The 18,763-nt window shown below is 37.3% G+C and overlaps 1 protein-coding gene across 1 annotated transcript in view; it reads left to right on the forward strand.

Moving 5' to 3' along the window:
* The window catches only part of CCDC93 (CCC complex scaffolding subunit CCDC93), a 119,819-nt gene extending 112,062 nt beyond the window's left edge, over positions 1 to 7,757 (forward strand). Inside the window, exon 23 of the mRNA XM_074301850.1 lies at positions 4,945 to 7,757. Within this exon, the coding sequence (XP_074157951.1) occupies positions 4,945 to 4,998 (54 nt within the window). The 3' untranslated portion in view covers positions 4,999 to 7,757. The remainder of the gene's footprint in view (positions 1 to 4,944) is intronic.
* Positions 7,758 to 18,763: the final 11,006 nt, after the last annotated feature.

The following is an 18,763-nucleotide window of genomic DNA, read 5'->3' on the forward strand; positions in this document are numbered from 1 at the left end:
GATCAAGAAATATTTGTTCTGCCCTGTCAGTTGGATTGAGTGTATAACATATACATTTTAGGTGTTAAAGACAGTACTGCAAAAGTATTATATTCTAGTTGAGTATAGGCAGCTTATTGACTACTTATATGTTTAGACTAAGGGAGAATACAAGTGAAGTACTAAAACCCTTGACTTCCAAAAGCTGACAGGTGTTTTGGGAAAATAAGATAGGCACATATGAAACTTCTGGAAGAAAATGCAATCCTCAAATGTCATAGGTGTCTGTTTCTGAAGGTGGTAGAAAAAACTTCACCGTAGCCTATTTGGCAGGGCTCCAACAGACTGGTGATCACCTCGATTTGGATGCCCTTTCTACCATTGCAGATCATATCTTATTTGTGCTTGTCCATCTTGCACAGCTCTTGTCCATGTCCTCTCAGATTCAACAGGGTAGCTCCCCACCCCCCACCCCCCGTATACAGGAAGCCTCCCTTGTGTTCTCTTTGCTGTGTGAGAATACTAACAAGGCATATAGGCTGTCTGTTGGTTCTCCCTCACTCTTGCCATGAACATTTATTTCATAACAAATATATTTTAACTTAATAACAGAGAAAACAAAATAATAATACTCCTCCTTCAGTCTTTAGGAATGGGTAGAGGTAAAGCCTCTACACATAGGTGAATACATGGGCCCAGAGAAGCTATACAAATGGAGGCCCATCGAGGGAATACATAGGACTTGGGCCCAGACCGCTTCTGGCTCCAGTTCTGCAGAGCTGCCAGTGACTTTTGTTAGGCCATCACTCTGACTTCTCCTGGGGGTTTTCTTGTTTGTGGTGTGCTGCTCCCAGCTCGTGCCCACCATCCTTAGCACTGGGCCTACTCCCTACCAGGCCCAGGGGCTACTCTCTACTCCAGCTGTCAGCTCAGGCTGTTTTCAGGCTCACTTAGTACCTGAAGCAATAGTCCCTGGAGGGGCCTGCTCATATATGATAGCCTCAGCTATCGCCCTCTGCTGAAGTTCCATTTTCAGACCTGCCTTGTCCCCCAAAGATGCTGGGATTGATAAGCCTTTCCCTCCAGGGGAGGCTGCAGCTCCCCATCCATCAGCATTCACTTTCTTCAGTTCTGCCTCCCTCTTCATGCCGTATCCCAGAGGTTCTCTTCATCTTTCTCAGTCAGCTCTTTTATTCATTGGTTTTGAAATTCTCTTCTCTAGACTGCTGCATCAGAAGGGATAAGAGGCCTAGGAAATCATCAGCCCTTCCCTCTGGCCTCTGGCGCTGAGCCTGGAGTCAGGGAGACCCGAATTCTGATGTAGCCTCAGACACTTAACTACATGTGAACCTTCAATATTGGCTTCAGTGCCACATCTGTAAAATGGGCTGGAGAAGGAAATGGCAGAACGCTTTAGTTCTTTGCCAAGAAAACCCTAAATGAGGCCATGAAGGGTTGGATATAAGTGAAAATGACTAAGCAATAATGACTAACTACACCGAATTGGCTTGACTTCTAGTCTCTTTTTTGAGTCTCAATTCATTTGCAGAATAACAGTGGCTACACTGATTCTTGACTCATCCACCTTCACCAGCCTCATGCCCTGCTTTCCTTCTCTGATTTCTCTACGCCATTTAAAAATCTGCATTCCCCCTCAGTCATTTATATATTATACTCACCAAAAACCGTGATGTTTGTTCTTTTTTCTCAATTGTGTTCTTTTTTTTTCCATCAAGGGGATTATCCTAAATTTTTTTTTCAATTTTTTTATTAAAGCTTTTTATTTTCAGAATATTACATGGATAATTTTTCAACACTGATCCTTGCAAAACCTTGTTCAACTGTGTTCTTAAGAAAACCTCCTCTCGAGGACTAGAACAAACATCTTCTTTGGAAAGTAGGTCTTAGCACCACAATTTTTACTAGACTTAGAAAGGACATTCTTTCTTAGTTAAAACAGGACAGGCAGTATCAGGGGCCATGTAGCAAGAGCTTTTTGCTATTCAGTTTCCTGGTCTCTGAAACAAGTACAGACTCCTAATCAGTTCTTGCCGGCTCTTTTGGACTAACCTCACCCAAAAGCCCCAGAATTAGGGTTCTTAAATTTTATTTAAATCCATCAGGTTTCTAGAATGGCTAGATTAGTTGAAAATGTTTAGGGAAATGTGAACAGTTGTTAGGCGCAAGTAGAGTATTTTATAATTCTTCAACTGTACTGACCAGTAAAAAATTCTGAAATGAGGAAGAAAAAGATCTGGGTATGGTAGTATATGCATTACAGTAAATCTCTTACTGGGGGAGGCTGTGGAAAATATATCACTTGAGTTTGGGAGTATGAGCTACAGTGGGGCTATAGTCATTCAGCTCCCCACAATAAGTTGGTACCAATATGGTGAGCTTGCTTTGTTCCTAAGGAGGAACTTAACAGTACAAGTTAGAAAAAAAAAAAAAAAAAACAGGTTAAAAGCTTCTGTGCTGAGGATGGCGAGTTAGAGAGGAAGAAGAATGGGATGAGAAAGGGAAAGAATGGAGAAGTGGGAGAGAAAGAAAGAGAGAGGGAGGAGGTTATCAATAAATATTGATGGAGCAACTAGCTATTTTGTTTAAAGTTAGAGACCAGTTTTATGAAAATAAAAAGAAATGTTAGCGAGTATCCTAGCCATTGTGCAGTTAGTATTAGTGGGTCAAAAGTTCAATACTCCTAGAAATTCATAATTGTATAAGTATAATATGATAAATGGACTTGACAAGACAGTGACTGCTCTGAGTTCCGAGGAGAGAGAGCTAGCCATAAGCAGGAGTAATCTGGCTAAACTTTTTAGAGGAGAGACATTTTATGCTTATCACAGTTGACACATGACCTCATAGGTCCTGGAATTAATGGAGCAGATGGAGGAACAAGACCCAGTGTCATCATGTACGGATAGTCTGTTGGGAGTCTCCATTGTTCATTTACTTCTTAAAATATAACAATCATACTTGCTGATTTGACTTTTTTCCCTAAACTTCTGTGAATATTTCTGAGATGGCAGTTACTTTGACTGCTGAAAGAAAAAAAAATACCCTAGAGTAATAGGAAATGTATGGAAAGGAGCTCAAGCAAGAATATGAAATTGGTTTAGAGAGCCTTTGATTCAGAAAATGCAAAGCTTTATGAGAATTTTTCACTAAGTGGATCCCTGGAGCCTTAGGGGAAAGTATCCTTATTCTGGCATTAGATTCCACCAGGCCTGGGGTCTTATTAGCTGAGTACATTAACTCATTTCTAATAAGCTTCTTCACGTACACTTTGAAAAGCTGAAATCTTTGTAGACAGCCATGGGAAACAAGTGTGGAAGTGAAGTTGCCCTGTACTGAAGTTCATAAAGCTCAGAGTTCTCAAGGGAAGAGGAAAATGATTGTGTGTTGGCAGGCCTTGAAAGATTCTTTGACAAATGAGAGGAGAAAGGGTCTTTAATCTCAGAACTGGGTTTCAAGAAGCTGGGACCAGGGTTCTGAGGTCCAGGAGAATAATGATTAAAAAGGAGAGTGTCATTTTTAATACACTTTAAGAGGGGTTATATAGGACTTTTCATTTTTTTTTCTTAAAGTCCTGTGGTTTGATGAATGAGAGGTGATAGCAAAGTTGAGTCTCATATTCAGTTCTCTTGACTCTCAATTCAATGTTTTTCTCTTGTAGCTGCAGAAAGAGAATCTGCATCTCTGTTCTGTGAAATATCATAAACACCAACAGTGCTTTCTTGGGTTGGCCTTAGGTTCTTCAGAGGCCTCAATTTATACTTATGAACCACAAAGCCACAGACACCCCCCGTGATTCTCTTTGGTGTCTTTCTCACTTGGCTTTTCTTTTTATTTAATTAAGAGTATCACTTAGTAATTAACTAGTCTTTCTCAGAGATAGTTTATCTTTTTAGCCTGTACTATTTCTTTGAGTAATGAGTTGTTTTCTGCCATGTTAAGTAGAACCTTATTTTATTTGTTTTAAAACTAGAGCCTTCAGGTTTCAAGAATTAGGGCACAGAGCCCTACATAATTCTGGTGTTTAGTGAACAAATTTTTGTCCCTCTATCTATTTCATGATTTTTTGTTTGATTTCCTCTCACTCTCAGCCTTCTCTCTTTCCAGACTGACAGTGCTAACCTTTTCCGTCCCTATCTTAGCTTGTCAGCCAGGACAAGGAAAAGGCTAGCAGAGGATTTAACCTAAAAGTACAAGATAAATACCAAGAAGAATCTGGATGGTAAATTTACCCAGCTAAAACAAAGACAATGCTTCAGAGCAAAGATGCATAGGCGGAATGGGCAGAATATCTGTAAAGAGAACAAGAAGGCTAAAGATTTGCACAAGAAAAACCAGACAGTAAACATTAAAGGAATTGGGAGACTTGATCTCATACCTAAATAGAGAACTCTAGACATGAAAGTATAACATTGAGGAGATTTAATGAAGGTAATGCAATAGCCTCAGAATGGACATTTAGTATTAGTTAGAGACATTAATTTGGTGACCAATATGGGAAAATAAGCCGGATCTAATAAAATGTCATTGATTAGAGATCAGTGTTCTCCATTTGGGTTCAAGAACTGTTGAAAATAGAGGTTTATGGCATGGTTTGGCAATGTGTATTAGGACAGTAGATGTAAGACTACAAAGTAATTCGCCATGTTGAAGAAAGCCTACTTTCTTTACATACTTAAGAAAATTACTTTGAACAATGTGAAGGTCCATATGTATTACATAAAGTTAATTATATGAGATTTTCATTTTCCCTGTTCAGATCTCCACAGAGGCACTGGAGATGAGGGAAAGGAGTGAGAAGAATAGCTCAGGTCTGTTAAGAATGTGGGAAAAGAGGTTGATGTGTCACCATCTAACTTTGTAGGATAGTTATAGGATAAGTAAAACATGTGGCATTGTATAAATGTGAGCTATTCTAATTAATCTCTCACTACACTTTCTCATCAGGAATGCCGCAAGAATGAAATACTGCTGTCTAAGGTGAAATCCCATATTTCCTGAGAAAACTCATCAGCTGGCAGCCTTAATTGATTTTTCTAGCCTGGAGATGGATTACCACGTTATGAAACGTGATAGTAGCAGTCCAGAGACACCGGCAGACTGCTCCAAATATCCTGGATTTTTTTTTTTTTTTCCTATTTTGCTTCCTTTCATTCCCATGCCAAGTGTTAATGACAGTCATTCAACACAAAAGGTATAACTAGAGTAAAAGCCCTTCCACAGAATAAGATGTAATGTGGCCAATATTTCTTTTCTGTATAGATTTTTCTTTTACATCCAAAATAACATTACACATAATTAAGATATCAGGAAAAATATTTGCATAAAGTCTCTATAAAATAAAAATTAACTCATTCATTCCACCCCTCTTGTGCAAGGCACTATTCTAGGCTGGTGGGGTAGGGGGAAAGAGAGAGCAATGAAGGATACACTAACTTGGCAGAAGCAGGTTCTTTGGGCTGGGAGTTTGCAGCCTAAATGGGAAAGTAGTGTTATAAACTTAGAAATTACAAGTGAGTAAATAAATACTCCAAGAAAAGTATAGTTAGTGTTATAAGGATTTAGAAAACAGAAAGGGTAATTCTGCCTAGATCGGTGTCAGGACCTAGGACAAAGGCCTTGCTCCGTCCCCCCCAATGAGGACATTGTTATTTAGCCCTTTACTTAAGAAAGTTCGCTTGGGATTTCATTGGAACATTGAGTAGCCTCCTCATCCTTGACTTAAGAGAATAAGGCAGTGGAAAGAATTACTTGAGTTAAGGGACCTTGGTTCAAATCCCACTTCCGACATTGCATGACCTTGCATGAAATCAATTAATTTCACTTGGATCTGCAAAATGAGGGGTTTAGTCTGGATGGCTTCTGCGAACCTTTGCAGCTCTTGATCCAGGATCCAGTAAGCCAACTGTAAAATGCCTTCCAACCTCCAGGGGCAGAGTCCTCAGCTCCTCAGACAATGCCAGCATATTTGGCACTGGGAACCGTTTACCCACTGTCCTTCCAGCTCTCAACCTGTACCCCCAGCCTTGGACCTTCCACACCTCATCTGCCCATCCGAGGGTCTGGCCCCCTTTGTTCTGGGTCCAGCTTTCCTTCTCTGCAGTGCTCCCCAGCCATTTCTCCTTTCCATCCACCTCATCTCAACAGCAGTGCTCACCCACGTAGACAGGTGCTCCCTCAATAGCTCTTCTGCCATCATCCTGCCGACTAAGGGCAGAGGGGCATGTAGCATCACCTTTGGGTCTGGCTTTGAGCCTCCTGTGAGCTCTTCTCAGGTACCAGACAGGACAGGGAAGCAGGGGAAGTTCTGTAGAAAATGGGGCATTTAAACTTGGACCTGGAAAGGCTCCATTATGGAGCAAACAACAGATATGCAGTCCAGTAACGGGAAATCGCAAGGCAATAATACCTGCCACCTATATAGCACTTTACATCAAATCCAGCCTCAGACACTTTCTAGCTTACTTGGGCAAATCACTTAACCTCTGTTTGCCTCAGTTTCCTCAACTGTAAAATGGGGATAATAATGCTCTTTACCTCCTGGTATTGTTATGAGACTCAAAGCTATCTCTAAAGCACTTAGCACAATTTATGGCACAAAGGTGATATATAAATGCTAGCTCTTATCATTACAGCTGTTCTCTCATTTGATTGCCACAATGTCATCATTAGGGATTGAGGCTTAGAGAGTATTGATTTGTCTATGGACATACAGCTTATGAAAGGTTAGAATGTAAAGCTCTGTCTTCTGCAATTTTTTGCTTCTCCATTAAAAGACCATTTTAGAGTGGAATAGTGAAGGAGGGAGTAGTGAGAGCTTAACTTGGACATGTCAGCTGGCATTAGATCAGAGGTAATTTATGCTAAGCTAAGGAGATTGGGTTTTATGCCATAAACAGTGCATCACTGAAGCAAAACTGAGTTTCATGTCTCAAGATTCCAGTTAATATTGGCAGTATAACCATGCTAAAAGAAAATGAGATTTCAGAATGGGTTTCATGGACAAATTTTGTGGCCAAATACTAGCCAGAATTTTTGGACAATAAATTGTGAAGCTTAAACATATCAGACAGGTATAACTAACTCCATTCCACTTTTGATAAAATAGTACATAGAAATACATATACCAATATGATAAGGCACAGGTGAAGTATATGAATTTAAAAAAAAAAAAATCCACTTTGCATTCACGAACATTCAGTTCTATGCTAGGCCTAATGAGACTTGACAACACCTCTTGACCAAATTGACCAACACCTCTCTGTCCTTTCTCTTTGGAATGTAAAAAAGCATTAAAATTACTTCCTCACATACTCTGGCTTACCTGCATATAACATCCCACCTACTTGCTAACAGGAAACAGGGAACATGATATCCTCCTGTAAAACGGAAACAAATCTGGAGGACTTTTGGGGTTTTTGACATCTAGGTCAACCAAATAGTCAAGACTATCTTAGTATGGTGGGGAGAAGTCTCCAGTGGGTTGGTAAACTATTTGAACTTCCAGGGAAGCATTAAATACAATTTATCAAGCAGATCACTTATTTACAAATCCTGGCCAACTGGACTCTTACTGACTTAGAATTTTTTTTTCCTAGTGTTTTCATGGCACATAATCCCCTATACTGTATGTGTGAGAGAGAATTATGAGGACAAGAATTTGTATATGTTACAATGCAATCATTTCTGATTATCCAGACTAATGGAAATACTGGTGGGGCAAATAACCCCAACAAATAATTAAATAATATTTCTATTTAGCTGCATTTTGTTTTGTTTTGTTTTTAAGGGAATACTTCATATTTCTACTTATTTTTCAGGTGGACTACTGAAATTATTAAAAATTAGTTTCCATTCCTTTAGAATATATCCACAAGATGCCAGGATGCAGATAGTAGAGACTTGTTGGGGGCAGAAAAAAAAAAAAAAACTACCATAGGTAAATAGTTGCTTTGTAAAACTAGAAATAAATAAAATTGTGAAAGAAGATTAGAAATCTTAAAGGAAATAATGGGGAAAATGAGAAGGGACATAAGCAGTACAAAATCTCAAGCTATAATACAAAATATTAATCATCAAAACTTTTATATAGATAAAAAAAATAGATAAGTTAATCAAGGGAACAGATTAGGTATACAAGAAATAGAAGCAATAAGCATATTGTAATAACAATTGTGTTCCAAAGGATTCCAAAAGATCCCAATTACTTCATTCCACAAAATTCTAATTTTACTCCAATTCTATAAAATGTTCTAAGAAAACTAAAAAGTAGCCTGGCAGAAATTAGGTTTAAACCAACAACTTACACTGTATACTACAAAAGTCTAAATAGATAATATGACCTAGAAATAAATGGTCAAAAAGTAAACAGTTTAGAGAATGCAAAAGGATATACCTTTTGCAACCATGGACAAAGGAAAAGTTCTCGGCCTAACAAGGGACAGTGAGATTTACAGAAGATAAGATGGATAGTTTTCATGACATAAAATAAAAGTTTATGCAAAAAAAAAAAACTGAAAAAACTAGAATTAGAGGCTAAACTGAACTGGAGGAGGAGATTTTACAGCAAGTTTCTCAAACCAATGATATCTAAGATGCATAGAGAATTGCTACCAAAAAATGTTTATAGATCATTATCCAAAAAATTAATAGTCACAGACTATGAACAAGAAAAACAAAACCTTTGGAAGATATGGGAGCTACTGGCCCTGGATAATACTGGCCAACAGAGACACATCAAGAGAAAGATATTCAAATTCAGAATTAGTGAAGATGCAAAAATGCCCTCCCCCCAAGCACCTTTGAAAAGTATAGTGTTCTAATGTTTTATTTCTATAACAGAAAAAAAAAATTGTTCCAAATACCCAATGTTTTCTAGAAGCATTTTTTTTTCTTTAAGAATCTTAAGATTCTTTTAAGTACTACTATGGGGATAATCACCTGGTTCTCAAAGATTATGCATGATAGTATCCAATTAGATTTGCAGAAGTGATTGATGAACCACTATAAGTAATCTTTGGAAGACTGATGAACCAGCTCTGCCCTAAGAGTAGAAGTGGGTATATCATTTTTTTTTTTAAGCGAAGACTGGATACTTCAATCTTTAGGTCAGTTATCTTGATATTTATACCTAGTAAAATTTAAAACATTTTTAACATAATATAAAGATTCAAAAATATGGATTTGTTAGCAAATAATACCTAACACATTTTTTTTGACAGTTACAAGTCAAGTAGGTAAGGAGAATGTCATGGATATGATTTACTTGGATTTCATAAAAGCATGCAACAATGTATTTCAGTATTCTTGTAGACAAGATTATGATAAGGGATATATTACAATAAGGTGAATTTGGCACTAGTTGAATAAGCAGACCCAAAAGAATGTTGATTAGGAGGGAGGTCTTTATGGAAATGCCACAAGGTTCTATTTTTGCCTCTGCCTTGTTCAAGATTTTGACATGGATGAAAATATATATGACATGCTTATCAAATTTGAAAATGACAAGAACTTGGTATAGATAGTTGATTCACTGACTGAATGACAGAATCAGGCTTCACAAATGGAAATGAAAGACTGAAGTGAAAAAATAAAAATGAGATAAAAGTAGATCTGAAACAAGGACTATAAAAATCAATTGCATAAATACAGAATAAAGAAATTTGTGAAAAAGATCTGGTAGTCTTAATAAGCTCAATACATGTAACTGTGCCAAGACTAATTAAAATGCAGTGTTCAGAGCAAGAGAAGTTGATTCTATAGCCTGTCCTTTTCAGACCACATTTGAGATACGGTGCCCAATTCTGAAGATCACATTCTAGGGGAAGTGTTAAACTAGAATGTATCCAGAAGAGGGAGAGAAGAATGAGGGAACTGGAGACCAAACCATATGATCAATTCAATGAGAATATTTAATCTGGAGAAAAGAAATGTGGGAACTTGATGTATCCTCAAGTTCTTGGAGATACAGAGAAAAGAATTGTTTCCAGAAGGAAGAAATAGGACCATCCTGTGGAAATTGCAACAACAAAGATTTGGGCTCTACATGAAGAAAACCTTATTGACAAAGAGTTGTCTAAAAATGGAATGGGCTGCCTTGGGGAATAATGAGCTCCTTGGAAATCTTAAAATCAGAGATTGAGCTGATATGGATCATAGAGATTAAATCTATACTCACTTTACAAATGGGGAAACTGAGGACCAGAATAAAGTGACTTTCATATAATGTCAAAAGATAGAATTTGAACTCATGTTTTTCTGATTCCAAGTCCAGCACTTTAATCATATTACACAGATCTTCAAACGAGGCCAGATACCATTGTTGGAACACCAATGTTAAGATTTGTGGATTGGATAAGGTTTGGCTAGATAACCTTTGAGGTCCTGTCCAATTCTGCAACCCTGTGGAATCAGGTCAGTCTTAGGGAAGCTAGGTAATATCATTGCCCAGTGGGCATAGGCTAGAATTTTCCATCTAAACCAAGAGCATGACTATCAGCATTGACCAGCTACCTTCATGCCCATGTCACCCCCTTGCATATTATTGGGCTTATCAGCAAAGATCTGACATGATCCTACCACTTTGGGACAGTTACTTCTAAAATATGTGTTGTTTCTTCTTCCCAATTGACATGTGTGTTATTACTTGAGTAACCCTGAACAGATTTTATTCAAACACTAGAGCTATTAGAAAGAAGGTGATATTAGAACGTCCAGGAGTTTCCAACAGAAAAATTTCTCCAATTTGGATTTAATTGCTTATGATTGACAGTAAACTACTACTAGGCTGATGGTAACAGTAAGTGATTAATCAAAATTGGGAATCAAGATTCTATGTCTTTTGTTGAATAATTTGTAGTTGAATAAAATCCTAAGATTTGGTTATGGATGTTGGCACAGGAATGTATTAATTAGATAAGACTGGGTTTACTGTGAAAAACAAGCTTTTAATCTAGCAAATATTTATTGAATATCTACTGTGCACCAAATATTGCACTAGCCCTGGGAGGTAATACAAAACTAAAAAGAAAAAAATGTTCCTCTTGCAACTTGGAATGTGGCTGTGACACATTCACAAATAATTATATACACGACAAGTACATGAAGGGAGTAAACAAATCTAGTAAAGGAGGGAATTGGCGATGGAAGATAACCAGTCCTTAGCACAGTGCCTGGATATGATAGGTACTTCATAAACATTTACTTATTGATTGATAGTTATGTAGGAATTGAAGAGGGAGAATATTCCAGACATTGAGAAAAGGCTGAGCAAGGAGACAGTATAGGAATATACTCCAGAAATAGAAATAGTCCAGTTTGGTTGAAACAAAGTACATGGAGGAAAATAACATGAGGAAAGACTAAAAAGGTAGACTGACACCAGATTATGAAGTTATTTAATTATGAAAGAAATCTGTGCTTTATTAGACAGGAGACCACACAAAATATTTTGAGATGAATATGTCACAGCATTTCTGGGCTTGTCTTCCACTAATAAATTGATTGAATGGGAAAAGATGCTGTTAATCTATGGTCTTATGATCAATCAGATCTGTTCTTTTGACAGAAGAAAGGAGTCTGCATTAGGGCCATCTCTAGTCTTTCTGATCTATGTGACCACTGGACCCAGATGGCTCTGGAGGGGAAAATGAGGTAGGTGACTTTGCCCAGACTCCCTCACTTCAATCCAATTCACTTGCCTGTCATGGCATCCCCTCCCTGATGTCATGGTCCTTTTCGAGAAAGTACAGACAACACAAGGACTAATAGGACAGGTAGGCTGGTCTGAGAGCCTTTGCTCCAGTAGCAACAGAAAGGTAAGGACAGACCAGGAGAGACATTGTGGAATTAGTATGACTGAGCAAATGGACAGATGTGAAAGGCCAGGGAAACAGGAAGACTTAAAGAGAGCACTCAGTTATTTGTAGAAAGCTTATAACTACTGGGTCTTTTTTTATATAGATTTTTGCTTATCCTATACTTGTGTAGTTTTTTTCTTTAACCCAGGTTCAAGATCGTACTTTTATCCCATTAAATTTTACCTTTTTGCTTCAGTCAGCCACCTATGGGCAGCGTGGTATGCCGCTAAATAAAATGGTGAAATCAGAACAACCAAGGGGAAATGTCTTATAGGCCTTTGATAGTTAGGTCTAGAGAAGCAGCGTGATGCTATAGAAAGAAAGGAATGTTGAAAGTCAAAAGATCAGGGTTTAAATTCCAACTAACACTTCTTACCTGTGTGACTGAAAGTCACTGAATCTCTTTGGACCTCAGCTTTCTCATCTACAAAGATAGAGGTGAATTTGAATCAAGTATTCATAATAGAGAGACTAGTTTTTCTTTTAATAATTAACTTCAGTGTAATTGGTTTCTTTTGTAATTCTATGTAATTTATTTTATACTTTTAAAAACATCATTCTGAGAAGGGGTACATAAGTTTCAAATCGTCTAAGTAGTCCATGACAAAAAATTAAGAATCTCTAAGTTAAATGATTGATCTCTAAGGTTCCTAACATCTCAAAATCCATGACTTCTAGCTTGGAAGACAGTTCAAGGAGAGATTATATTTGTGTGTAAAGAGAAAAGAACAATGGAAAGAGCCTTAGGGGCGTACCCATGAGAGAGACAAAGAGGGAGAGATATGAGTGAATAACAAAAACAAAAAAACAACAACAAAAAAAAAAAAAAAAAAAAAAAAAAAACAAATTTTGAATTCTAACTTGAAGCAAGAAATCCCTTTAATTAGAAACTCTACATTTTCTAAAGTCTAGAGGAAAGCTTTTCCTGGTATCCAAAATGTTATTCTATTTAACCATAGACTTTGTGAATCTCTGACATACTGAATTGTGAAATAAGAAAAGTTTTCTATATTATTTTCTCTAAAATATTATATTGGTAGGATGAAATCAGAGCTAGTATGAGCTTTATAAAAACTAAGGAAATGGTCAACTAGTCTATTGCAAATTAAACCAAAATTGTAATCAGGGCCAGTGAGACAGAATAAGCTGCTAGAATAATGATGTAGCTAGCAGTCCTTTAATTCAAGTCCCTCATTTCACATATGAGGAGACTAAGGTTCAGAGAGGCTGAGTGAAGAAGCAGGGATTCTTACCTATACTGTATCACACTGGGGAGGCTCTGAGCAAAGATTGTTCAGAAGTCATTGGTGATCAGTGTCAAAGAATGCAAGAAAGTCCAGGATTCAAAAACACTTTGGGAAAAATACAAATGAATTATATTTGTGGATATTATTAGATTTCATCAAAGCAGAACATCTTATTTATAAATTTGATTAATTTATTCTTAGATACAATCTTGATTATACAGTTTAAATAAAATGGGAAATGGGTCATCAGAAAGTAGCTGGGATGTCAAAATAAAATATATCAATAAAAAAGCAAATAAACATGTTATGATAATTGGTATAAGCAGGACCCAGCTCTCTTTTCTGTTGCAAGCTATCAACCCTGACTAGATACTTTGCTTGATGGTCTTCGGTTCCAATCCACCTTTTTTCTTTTTATTCAGAACTTTCTCTGTTACCATGTCTTAATCAGAATCAGAGGGGAAAAAATGGGGCATATTTGAGACATACTAGAAAAAGTGTTACTTTGGCAACAGCTTGGATATAGTAGATGACAAATAGTGAAGAATACAGGGCGACTCCTAGGTTGTGGGCCTGAAATACTGGGACAATACAATAAGAAAAAAAAAATGAGAGTGGGGGAAGGTTTATGGGAAAAAATAATTAGTTCTGTTTGGGACATGTAGAGTTTAAGATGTCCATTGGACATCCAGTTTAAAATGTCTGAAAGGCAATTGCAGAAGCAAGATCAAAGGTTAACAGAGATTGCAATAGGATAGATAGGTTTGGGACTCCAACAAGAGATGGCAATTAAATCCATGTGAGTTGATGAGATGAGATGAGAAAGGAGAAGAGGAAGAAAAGAGCCCAGAAAACAACAATGTGGGACACCAGTGGCTAGAGGACATGATTTGAATGAAGATACTGTAAAATAGACTGAGAAAAAGCTGTTGTATAATAGAAAAAGAACCAGGAGAGAGTGGTGTTTCAAAAGCCTAGGAAGAAGAGTTACTAGTGCAGAGGAGATTGATGTTCTACCGTAATGAAGACAAATATGAAATTGTCCCTGGTCTCAAGGAGCTTACTTTCCATCAGGGTAAACATGAAACAAGTCTAAATATAAATATATATAAAGTTAACACAAGATGAATCACTAGTAATTATAGATTCATGAAAGTGCTTAGTCTATTTGCTATTTTTGTGACACCTAAATGTGAATTGACTGATGATCAAACCTCACCCTCCATCTAGTCTTTTCCTAGTAACCCAAATGACTTGCTAAATAAGAAGATTTCAGGTAATATCAAGAAAATGAATTACACACAAATATAAGCCTCAAGCAAAAAACTGGACCAGAAGATTTAATCTTTGGCAAAATTTCAAAGAGAAATTCACTTTTGACAACTTCTAGTTTCCCTCCTTTTGGTCTCTGACTGTCCAAAGTCTCAAGACTTAAAATACTATTTAGCCCTGTTCCACCTCCACAATTGGGCAGCTTGGTGGCACTGTGGATTGAGTAAAGAATCTGGAGTCAGGAAGACTCATCTTCCTTGCTTTATATCTGGCCTCAGACACTTAACTAGCCTTGTGAACCTTGGTGATCTTCACTTAACTCTATTTGCCTCATTTTCCTCATCTGTAAAAGGAAATGGCAAACTAACCTATCATCTTTGCTGAGAAAACCTCAAATGGAGTCATGAAGAGTTGGACACGATTGAATAACAACCACCACTACAATTCCTATGAACCAAAGTTACCATTCATTTCTTCACCTTCTTGTTCCCTATACAAATAAAGCTCTTATTCCACAGTAGCCCTTGATATTTTTATGTACTCCAAAGTTTCATAGAATATGGAAATCTTTTTATCTTTTCCCTGCCCCTTCCCCATAAAAGAGATGAAGAAGTAAGTCTTCCAAACTAATCCAGGACTTTAGCTGCCACCAGAATTTAAGCAAAATGGAAAGTAGAATAAATTTGTGGCTTTTCCATCTCCATTTTGCAGTGTCTCATATCTTCTCTCTTGTTCTCTAAATACCCAATGCCTTTATGCTGCTTTTTGGTGGTACAAAGCTCCTCTCACCCAAGCTAAGCCCACAAAATTTCTCCATGCTTCCAGTGTAAATAATGGGACTTGGCTAAGTAGGAATTTAAATAATTAAGATGAATTCACACTAAAGAATGTAAAGGATTAAATCTTTTCCAAGAGGAATTTGTTAATCCAAAGGGTGAAGAAAGAGATACATACAGAAAGAGGTATTACTTTCTGTTGTTTTGTTATGTGGTTATGAAAAGAAAGTATTCTAGATTTTGAATCTGAGGGCCAAGAGTTTGAATTCTGGTTCTGTCCTTTACAGTTAGTCTGTGGCCTTGGAAAATTCTCTGCAGCTTTGATCTGTTTTTGACAACCATGGTAAAATACATGACGTTTTTTAACAGTTCAAATGATTAAATAATGACAAAATTATCATCTATGATGAAGATAACTCGGGAAGCCCAGTAAAAATAATTATCAGGTAGGAAGTCAAAGAACAGAGGCCTCTTCTACCTGAATCAACTGCAAGAAGCTGGAACTTAGGGATGGTGTGGGACTAGGAAGGCATCTGGGACCTATCTGTCTGGAAATATCTCAGGAACCCAAATTGCCAGATTTTTGGTGCTTACTTTTTCAAGTACATCTCAGAGAACTAAATAGGCATCTGTGGAAGAGTTCAAAGAGACAATGAATTAAAAAATAACAAGTGGGAACTTCCAGTCCAACTTCTGCCACATGCAGGCTTTGTGACCCTGAACAAAAACCTTTCAGCCAAAGACTTAAAGTTTCAGAGAAGGTACAGCCCTCATTGAGAGCTCCCTAATCTAATAAAATCTCATGTCTGTTCAAAAGAAAAAAAGAAATTATTTTCTATCTATTTATCTTTTTATACACAGATACATGCTTACACATTTGTATATATGTGTACCTGTATGTGTATATACATACACATATGCATACATATCAGTAATAATAATAATAATAATTAACAATGCTGTTGTAACTACTATATACAAGGTGTTATACAAAATGCTTTACAATTTTTATCTCATTTGATCCTCAACAACCCTGGCAGTAAATGCTATGATCATTTCCATTTTACAGATGAGAAAACTGAGGCAAATGGATTTTTTTAGTTGACTTGCACTAGACAACACAGTTATTAAGTGTCTGAATTTGAACTCAGGTCTTCTTGATTCCAGGCCCAATGTTCTATCAACCACACCATCTAGGTGTCTCAGTAAAGCAATTGATTTTAAAATGTAGATTATGTACATGCACATATTCATCACGAACTGAGAAACAAGAGGCACAAGTCACAAAATCACCCAGGGTCAGAAATAGTTGGCTACCCCTGCTCAATTAAACCATTTTCTCTTCTGTATGATTCAATCATTTTTCATCCCACCATTTTTAGCCATTCAGTGAATCTATTCAAAGAATCAAGCCAAACATCCCCAAAGGCAGGAAGGAGCATTTGCTCGATTTGCACTAGCAGAGTAGATACAAGTGTTCCTGAACTGAAATAGGCTATATCATGACCAATTATCCAACTGAAAATGGAGATTCATCTGTGTCTGAGGTCCTTCCACTGTAGTACTAAAAGGAGAAGGAAAGACTAAATGAGTCATGATAGTCTAGGATTCTATGCAATAATTTTGCACTGAGAACCCAGAAAGAGTTACCAAACATATCAAAGTAGAATGGGGTTGGAGACTGTTGATGAGATAGGAAGATAAAGGACAAAAATTTTCACCTGGATTCCAAACTTCCCCAAGGAAGGCAATCCATCAAAACACCTTAGCATGGATATGGGCTTAGCTAAGTGCCTCCATGTTCAGTCACTGCACACAAGAGCTATCTATGATGAGCTAGGATCCAAAAAGAATCCAGACTTTCTAATTTTCATGGTTTTCATGGACAGGAACATTCTGAGGTTTGATAGGTGGGCCTTTTCATCATCCACGACATACACTTTTCATCCACTCCAGGACAAAATGGAGTTCATACACACTGAGAGAACTCAGCAGAAGTCAGTTGAGTCTCTAAAGAGAAAGCATCTTGTATTGCCTTCCCTATTTTTAAAATTGCTTTTCTCAGTATTTATACCTCCTCCTTTCTGTGAGACTATAAGCTTTTTAGAGATGTGGAGGAAGACTTCTCTATCCCCTACACTTAGCCTTTTGCTTTCAATAGATATTGAATAGTTACAAATAGACTAAGGAAGTAAGAAGATATTTATAGATGAATAATAGTGATGTATATGTGGTATGGTTTTAAGAGTTTCTAAGATCTCCCCATATACTTATACCCACAATTATTTCTCCTATGTAGGTTGCCCAGTGCCTAAGATCCCACCATGTTCTTTTTGGTCAGTTAAACATTATATTCCACCTTTAAATTTGGGGAAATATCATTTAGTTGATCTTATAATTATCCAAAATAGATATTATTCTCAGATGCATCAAATCCCGGGAATGCCTGGCAGTTCTTGTTCTAGCCATATCTATTAATTGCTGGTACTATTCCACCCATAGACCTCTTTTTAAAAATGCACAAGTTGAAAGTCACTAATATCTTATTATGAAATCATTTTATCACTAAGTATCTAGGAATTGGGAGAGGTCATCAAAAAAAGGAGGCAAGGTGGTCAACTTTCCAACTTTGATTGAGGCTAGCCAGGTCTGAGAAATTATATTAATTACTTTTCAGTAGCTATACTACAGGAATGGCATCCTTGAAGTCAGTAAGTGCTCTCACCTATCTCTACTTTTCTTTAGAGTACAATTATCCTCCTCCTCCTTTCCACTTTTTCTGATGCAGAGAAGAAATAGAGGAAATTGCTGGCCTTATTCCCTCCCAAGTACACAGCCAGATATAGCCTCTCCCTCCATTTCCAATTGATAACAGGTTGGATAAGAACTGTTAGCTAATCCAGGGAGGCTGACCACACTGGGCTCCTCATCAAATAGGGATCATAGCAAGGTTGGTCATTTACAAATCATAGAAAAGAGAATAATTGGGGCAGCTAGTGATGCAGTGGAAAGAACACCAGCCCTGAAATCAGGAGGACCTGAGTTCAAATGTGACCTCAGACATTTAACACTTCCTAGTTGTGTAACCCTGGGCAAGTCACCTAATCCCAATTGGGAAGGAAGAGAGGAAGGAAGGGAAAGAAAGAGGGAAGAAGGGAAGGGGAAGAAGGGAGGGAGGAAAGGAGGGAAGGAAAAAGGGAGAGAAAGATATAATTGTGAGTCAAGTTTAAAATCCTTCATATTTAACTATGTGAATATGTGAATGTGATTTGGGAGTGAGGCTAATCAGGAAATGAAAGTCATCCACTTGCCTCTTTGAATTTTGATATGGAACATTTGACTCCTTCCCCATCCCATTATGTATTTACCCTTGATTCTATTAACCAAACCTCTAAAATGCATTCATAAAAGAGGTAGGTTCTGAAGAATTTGGATGTTGGAGCACTACATCATTACTATGGATCATCATTCTCTAGCTGGGCTCAGAAACCTAGCGAGACACATGGAGATTCAAACAGAGAATAAGAATCCCCCTATAGCATAAGAATTAAGCACTTGGCCTGCAACACTTCTTTGTGAATAATGAAATGTTATTGGAAATTATTTAGCAAAA

Source organism: Sminthopsis crassicaudata, chromosome 3 (assembly GCF_048593235.1).
Source record: "Sminthopsis crassicaudata isolate SCR6 chromosome 3, ASM4859323v1, whole genome shotgun sequence".
Taxonomy (NCBI): Eukaryota; Metazoa; Chordata; class Mammalia; order Dasyuromorphia; family Dasyuridae; genus Sminthopsis; species Sminthopsis crassicaudata.